Consider the following 7,674-nt stretch of genomic DNA (forward strand, 5'->3'; position numbering starts at 1 on the left):
TTTAATAATAAAAAAAACTCAGCCACCCTTAAAAAAAGAGCCACGTTGTCTTTAGTGAAGAAAAAAGAAAGTTAGGAAGAAAGAAAGAAGCGTTTGTGTGAAAAAGCGAGAGGAGTAACAATGGTGGATGTGACAGCTAACATGCGCCCAACCCCTTCTTCGTCGTCTTCTTCTTCTTCCCTTCCCTTCAACGCTCCTCTTCTCTCCGCTTTCCTCTCTTTAGCCATCGCTCAATTCCTCAAGATCTTCACAACCTGGTGCGTTTCTCTTCTTATTCGTCCATTCCTCTTATTCCTTTTTTTTCTAATTGGACCTCGGTTTATTATTCTCTCATCAAAATTCGTTTTTTATCCATGGTTTATCAGATCTAAGCGTTGGCTTGGACTGTAGTTCTTTATTACTAGAGCGATTAATAATTAAGGGTGTTAACAATTTTGTTTTCGTATTAATTTCTGATATAATAATTTAATTGGAATCTAGGGTTTGAAGTGTTAGTCCCAGCTTCGATTTTTGTACTCTAGAGTGTCATATCGTTAGAGGCTATGGTGAATTGGGAATTTTTTAAGGTCAAAGCCATCTTCGTATGCTTACATAGATTTTTTTGAGTTGTTTTGCATTTTATTTTCCGGGGATAATTTAGGATACTATGAAAAATCATTTTTTTTAACTAAAGACCCGAGTTTTTTCAAATATGATAATAATCATGGAGACACATTTAGTTCCTAAGAAATGAAAAATCTCAATTTGGTTCTTGTCAGGGACTATTTTCCCCCCTTTTAGGGTGAATTTTACGGATACTTCCCTATGAGATGCTATTAATTTCATTGGCAATTGAGATTTTGAAGCACTAAGTTGAGATTTTTTCTTTTAAGGGATCATATGTATGGCTGTTTCTCCCTTCTTTATAGGGAGTGCCTTTTAGTCATAAACTAATAAATTCCCCATTTGTGCAAAAGGATACGGCAAGAGGTTAATACAAATGCTATCTATCTTTATTATATGTGAAATAATATTGTTAATATGTTCTTGTAGAATGATTTCGAACCATGTCATTACAATTAAGTTTACAACAGGTAGCAGAGCATTTTAATCTCTGCTTACCCACTTCAGAAACATCAAACATTCTCAACTGTATGTTTGTTGTTAACTCGATTCATGATTCTTGCCATTACATGTTAGACAAATCACATGAAATTGAACTTTTAACCATCCGATGATATGAATTTGAATGATGTTATATTCTAATCCAAAAGATACTATATTCTAATTATGAAGTGAATATCATATGACATCTTTTATTCATGGTGTTGCTTGTACCGTTTCAACACAACAATAAGGATGTTTGTCTTGTGACTTGGATATCATGAGTTCAAATCTTGGAAATAGTCTCTCCACTTGGGAGGGTAAGACTACAAACATGTACCTTCCCTATACCTCACCAGGTGGGAGCCTCGTGCATTGGGTCGTCCTTTGCTGTACTGCAAATATACAACATACAAAAATGGTAACCCAGTGCACGAGACTCCCACTTAGTGGGACCTGGTGAGAGGTAGATGTACGCAGCCGTACCCTCACAATTGGGGAGTTTGTTTCCAAGTAATAATAAAATCTGCAACATAGAGGAGTAATAAAATAAAAAAATCACATCAACTAAGCAAGATATGGAATTTAAGTTGCAAGACCTATTGGTGTTACTAGTAGGATTCTAACTTACACCAAAGTATTTTATATTTTTTTATTTTCAGTGAAGTATAGACTTGTGTCTTAAATTGAGCTTCATTATCGCAGTCAATCTTTTGGGCATTTTAGTACCCAACAAAACCTTAGCAATTTTTATAGCACATAAACTCAAGTCTGATGTATGATTGGAATATGAGCTCAGTTTTTCCATTTTTTTCCTCCTAGATATTCAGGTATAAGGAAAAGAGATGGGATTCTAAAAAGATGCTTGATTCTGGTGGAATGCCTTCATCACATTCTGCAACAGTGACAGCTCTAGCCATGGCTATAGGTCTCGAAGAAGGAACAGGATCACCTGCTTTTGCTATTGCTGTTGTCCTGTCATGTATTGTATGTACATGACTTGTGATTTGCTGTGACTGTCAGTTTCACTCATATTCTATTCATTACATACACACAATCAATTTTGTTTCTGATACTGCTGAAATGTGTCATCCATGTTGTTCTTCTATTGTCTCATATACTTTATATAACCAAGTTGAGTCAAAGAAAATCTTGGGGTGATGTGCTAATAGTTAATCCTTTTGTGTCATGTAGTGAGCTACACATTGGAAGTGGCTAAAGTGTGTTCATTATTGTTGCTGCCTTATTAATTTAACAGAAAGTTGAAAAGGGAATATTTGACTAATTAATCATGTTTCCTTGTCTTTGTATTATTATCTAGTTAATATGTTATCCAGGTAGATATTTGATTAATTAGTTGCATTATTGTCTAGTTGGATTTTTGAATGCCCGTTTTTTATAATATTTGTAAAATTTATTTCTTCACTATGGATTGGGCATTTTCTATATTCTCTTGTAAAATTTATTTCTTCAATTGAGTGGGATGATTTTGTCAAACATTTATAGGTTATGTATGATGCCTCAGGAGTTAGACTTCACGCAGGTCGGCAAGCAGAAGTAAGTTCTCAGTGTTGTTGTCTTGCTTTCTCATTTAACCTTAATTTTTTACTCTCGTTTGGGGAAGCACCTTTATAATGAATATATATTTCACATGTTACTTTCTCCTTTCTGTCATGTAATATCAACATTCATTGCAGATGCTGAATCAAATTGTGTGTGAGCTACCTCCAGAGCATCCTTTGTCTAATGTCAGACCTCTGCGTGACTCACTTGGTCATACTCCATTTCAGGTGTGTTGTGCTTTCGGCTGCATTTACTGTTTTAAAATTGCTTCCTTTCTATGATTGTGTGCCTTAGCTCTTCTACTATCAATGATAAAGTAGCTCAGGATTACTTATCTCCTGGGATTTGTGAGGCATTTAACATGCTATCACACAAGTTTAAATCTGTAAGAGTAACTTTCTGACCTGTACTTATTACTGGTTATTGTTGCTCGTCAAAACAAGAAGAAAAAAGAGTGATGAAGTTATCCCCTCCTTTACCGTGATTAGTTTGCAAGTAAACCTCTGCGTGGAAATTTATAGATCTTCCCAATTTTTACATATTGTTCCTAGTCTATGTGCTTAGTCTATGTGCTTTCACTTTCCAGTCAAAAGTTAACCCAACTCGATGGTTTTCCAAGGCTACATTCCATTCCTTGCTATGCATCGTTAGTCCATTACTACCTTGTAATTATCCACCCTATATGATATGGTATGTTACATTAGGGCATACTAATCTGAATATGTGTGGTAAGGCATGTTCTGTTTGGGGTTCTATTTTATAAGCAAAATGATATTCAGGTGTCAGTGACTATTGTTATTTTTTGTACAGGTTATAGCCGGTGCCATTTTGGGATGCATTATAGCCTTTTTTATGAGGAGCCCCTATTAGGATGCCTTGTATGTAACTGATGCCAATTCTTTCACCTTGCCACAAATGTGAAATCATCATGGAATGGGCACAAAAATGTACTATTGTCACAAGTTTGTAAAGAGTGAAGTAGTTTGAGAGTAGCATTGTGCTGGAAGATCCTGCTTCCTGATTTTTGGACATTTCAACTTCTCTTGTACACATTAATTGATATGTCTGTTAAGTGTTGACTATAGCATAATTGGATAATGAATATAGTTTGGTATAGCTAAGGTCCCTATTTTGTGAAATTGAAAGGAGCATTTGGTGTTGCTTTTTATTTTGTAGTATTGAGAAATTCGATTTGTCTAAACAGTCTAGTTCAATCATGTTAATAAAACTCTATTGAGCATCTTTTTGTCTATCTTATGGGTGGTTGTGCTAAGGGTGGGGTGAATTGAAACATTGAAGGGCATATGCTTCCAGCAGAAGATGGAATTAAAGCAATGTTTACAATTATCATTTTTATGACTTGGTGTTTTTTATGATTAGTGTTTTATCATTTTCAATCACTTGTTTTTTTATCTCTGTAACTCATTCATCATAATCATAGTTGGGATCATCATTGTTATGTTTAAAATGTTAACAATGAGATTTAAATGCCTAATGCAAATTTTGTTAACCACTCAACTTGGGATGGCAACAAGTATGGGTAGTTGGTACTTGTTACCCATTTTCCATACTACAAATGTTACAAGTGCCCCATATTTGTGTAGGTACTCGCAAGTGGATTTTTGCAAGTATATGTACCAAATTCAAGTTCAAGGGTCGTATAATCAAATTTAGCCATATAAATTTAATAATTTAAAATCAACATATTTCTAACATTCAAGAGGACTCATGAAAACTCAATAGTTGATACGATTTTTTAAATTTAAATTTCTTTCAAAATAGTAAAGTCTTCAGCACAATAAAAATTCACCAAAAGTGAAATTGAAATATATTCATTACCGCATTTTCCAAATTATCTTCAATGATTAACATCATTCCCTTCAATAACACTAACTTAGGTAGTTGGTTCGTATTAACAAAGTTCCACACATGTCATTTTATAATCAACAAGGACCTATATTCAAGCCTTCTACCTCCTCCGATCAATCATTTTTTTGCAGTTCATCAACCTGGCAATATGGTTCCTAACCCACAGCTATCCAACTTTTACACACTTAATCTCACTGTTACAAGTTCCTATATATATAAATATGACTAAGATTACCCCTTTAAAATCTTGCATCTTCTAGTACCTTAAAGAGTTCATGTAAAATCTTGCAGTACCTTATTTGTTTAGATCCTATACATATATAACTATGATTACCTCTTTAAAATGCACTATCATAACAGATATTACCAAGATTGTGAACAAAATTGCAATAGTGTCAAAATAGGGTAAGAAAACAACATATGCAGCTTCAGGAACATCGTAATATATTACCAAGTTTTGGTAGAAAAGTTAAAAACAGTACAATTTAAAATATAGAGAAAGTGAAGGTAGAATATAAACTTCTATTCCATATTAATTAGATATGTACTCACATTAGAATAGTTCATAAATATTGCGAGAAGTGATAATAAATTTCGATCATTAGATTTTATCTTAGTTTTAATTGTTAAAGATCTTATAAGATTTTTATAATGATAATGAGACATCTATAATTAGAAAAATAATCATTTTAAGAATTCAAGAATAAAAAATTTAGAACCAACAATATTAATGAATGATCAGGGTTGAGAGTTCGTTAATAGTTACCTCATCACTTAAAAAATCTACTCCATTTTACCTTTGTACCACATAAATTTTCTCTATTTCCCTTTCTCAAATTCTAATTGAAAATTCACCAAGAGTGAAATTGAAAGTGGTGATTCGCAATATTTTTCAATTAAAAAGGTTTGGTACTTTCATTTTCCAAAAATGGCAAAATGACTTGTCCAACCACACTTGTGACATGCCTCACAAGATAAAAAAGGGGCACCACTTTACTCATTTATTGAAAAACAAAAAATGTTATGTTTTGCTCCAGTTCTTGAAGTTATGTGAGTTATTATGATTAAAGAATTGTAAAATAAAGGAAAGAGTATAAAGATGACTTAAACCAAATAAAAAATTTTCCATCACAATGAAGAATTTTGCTAACAATTTAAAAAATATGTGTATCGAAGCCTATTGAAAAGCATAAAAAAAACATGCTAGTTTCACCATACTACTCTGAATTCTGAAATTTGTAACTAAGTGTAATTCTAAGTTGAGTAGTTCCTACATCATGTAGAATTAATAATAAATAACATTTTATAAAATATCAAAAAACATAATTTCTTATTTCTCAAAGTTGCTTTAAATTATCTTCTGGTCAATACAACTATAGTACAAAATAATTAATTTAAAAGGCAACGGTCTTGTTTCAATGAAAAAAAGAAAACCATAATTTCAAATTATATAAATGGAGGGAAACTACTCCATTCTCATTTTCTACATTTATTTCCTCTAATTTCAATTCCAATTCCAGATTTTTCAGTTCCAAATCCCAATCTTCGCTACAAAAAACAATCCTTTACCTTCTTCTTCTTCTTCCATGGCTGAAACCCTAAGCCCCAATGTGGGTGGTCAGAAACAGAGGCTCCCAATTGCTGCTCGCATTCAATCCCCTACCGCCCCCTTTTTCTTGGGCTCCAATGATGACCAGCTCGAACGCACCCAGGCACGCGCTGCACGCGCCGCTGCAATCCGTCGCAAGAATGTTATCGCCTACAATTTGAATTCCCAGTCTCAAGATTCCGAATCCGATCCCTGTCTCAACAAGCAGCAGATTCTTGATTTGTTCCAAAATTGCATCAAGCTCGCTAGTGAAAATGTAAAGCTTCTTTATTTTTCAACTTTGAGTCCACTCCAAAGGTGTTCTTGATGTTTATTCTGTCTCTGAACATTTTTCTTTGTTTTTCTTGGTGCAGAAAATCAATCAGAAAAACACGTGGCAATTGAATTTGATTGACCACCTCACTGATATTATCAAGGTTGAAGAAGAAGGTGATACTGAGACTAATTTTCAAAAGGTATATTATGCTTAATTGGTGCATGATTTGGTTTCAAAGTTGTGATTTTGATGATTATTCATTGCAAATAATGTCATGTTTCTGCTGGCACTTCTTGTTGTTACCTGGGTTCACCTGTTTACAATTGGATAATTAGAAATTATGGAGAGTTTGTTACTGTGGTAACAATCTCTCTCTTCCATGGGTATAGTACCCATCAAGCATTTCATTGCCTGTTGCCTATGGATCATCTTAGATAGAGTTTAATAGACTTAATGAATACCCAAATTAGTCCCTAAAAATCAGTGACTACTTTGACCATTATTTGATATTCTTCGTGACCAAGTTATTACTTTTCATTTTGTAGTGATAGTAAGGTTGCTGCTTAATGACCATAAGATCACGGGTTCGTATTCTTGAAACAGCCCCTTCACTTGCAGTGTGAGGCTGTGTATATCTACCTTACCCGTACCCCGTGTGGAGAGACCACTTTTTTTAGTGACTAAATTGGCGGTTACATTTTTTCTTGGGTACAAACTTGGGTATAGTATCAATTTAATACATATAATACACAACTATCAACTTAAGTGTTTGACATCTCTTCCTGCCTACCATACCCATCAGGGTAAAGTAGCAATTTCCTTGAGGTCGCTGCTTAATCATTAGATGTTTGTTATATAAGAGTTTTCTTGCAATGATGATGGCCCCTGACATCCATTTGCAATGATTCATGTCAATTGGCACACTCCACAACTAAATACTGCAGAATTACTTCTTTGCCTACAGATTGCACAAATGAACTTACCTGTGCCAATTTTCAATCAATCTGGCAGCCATAGTATTAGAAGCTGAGATATGTATGTGTAGATACTCATTAAAATTTCGTTTGGGCAGGCAAGCTGCACCCTTGAGGCTGGAGTCAAAATTTATTCATTAAGGGTGGATTCAGTGCATTCTGAGGCATATAAAGTCCTTGGTGGGATGAAAAGAGCAGGCCAAGAAGCTGAGGAAGGTTATAATTATCACCCTCTTTCAAGACTAGAATATATTTTATTTATTTTTGGCTTTTTTACCTAGCTTCCCATGGCTGTTTTGTGGGTGTGGGCCATGGGGATT

The 7,674-nt window shown here is 34.1% G+C and overlaps 2 protein-coding genes across 4 annotated transcripts in view; both read left to right on the plus strand.

The window, feature by feature from the left end:
- On the plus strand, positions 36 to 3,896 carry LOC109351767 (uncharacterized membrane protein YuiD-like). Its single transcript, XM_019593382.1, has 5 exons — positions 36 to 257; positions 1,914 to 2,070; positions 2,590 to 2,640; positions 2,781 to 2,873; positions 3,457 to 3,896. Exons 1-5 carry the CDS (start codon positions 121 to 123, stop codon positions 3,514 to 3,516), a joined length of 498 nt encoding a protein of 165 aa, XP_019448927.1. The 5' UTR covers positions 36 to 120; the 3' UTR covers positions 3,517 to 3,896.
- LOC109351764 (condensin complex subunit 2-like) overlaps positions 6,014 to 7,674 on the plus strand; it is a 5,379-nt gene continuing 3,718 nt past the window's right edge. Inside the window, exons 1-3 of one of the 3 annotated variants that reach the window (XM_019593379.1) lie at positions 6,014 to 6,380; positions 6,478 to 6,579; positions 7,453 to 7,570. In XM_019593379.1, the coding sequence (XP_019448924.1) occupies positions 6,102 to 6,380; positions 6,478 to 6,579; positions 7,453 to 7,570 (499 nt within the window). In that variant the 5' untranslated portion in view covers positions 6,014 to 6,101. The remainder of the gene's footprint in view (positions 6,381 to 6,477; positions 6,580 to 7,452; positions 7,571 to 7,674) is intronic. The other 2 variants (XM_019593377.1, XM_019593378.1) reach the window with 2 other exon arrangements.

This window comes from Lupinus angustifolius, chromosome LG07, assembly GCF_001865875.1.
Source record: "Lupinus angustifolius cultivar Tanjil chromosome LG07, LupAngTanjil_v1.0, whole genome shotgun sequence".
NCBI lineage: Eukaryota > Viridiplantae > Streptophyta > Magnoliopsida > Fabales > Fabaceae > Lupinus > Lupinus angustifolius.

Bases quoted from the DNA above. Each gene is read 5' to 3' on its own strand.
- LOC109351767 (XM_019593382.1), top strand. From the start codon at position 121: ATGGTGGATGTGACAGCTAACATGCGCCCAACCCCTTCTTCGTCGTCT. The intron at 258-1,913 runs GTGCGTTTCTCT...CTAGATATTCAG, and splicing joins CTCAAGATCTTCACAACCTG to GTATAAGGAAAAGAGATGGG. The intron at 2,874-3,456 runs GTGTGTTGTGCT...TTTTTTGTACAG, and splicing joins TTGGTCATACTCCATTTCAG to GTTATAGCCGGTGCCATTTT.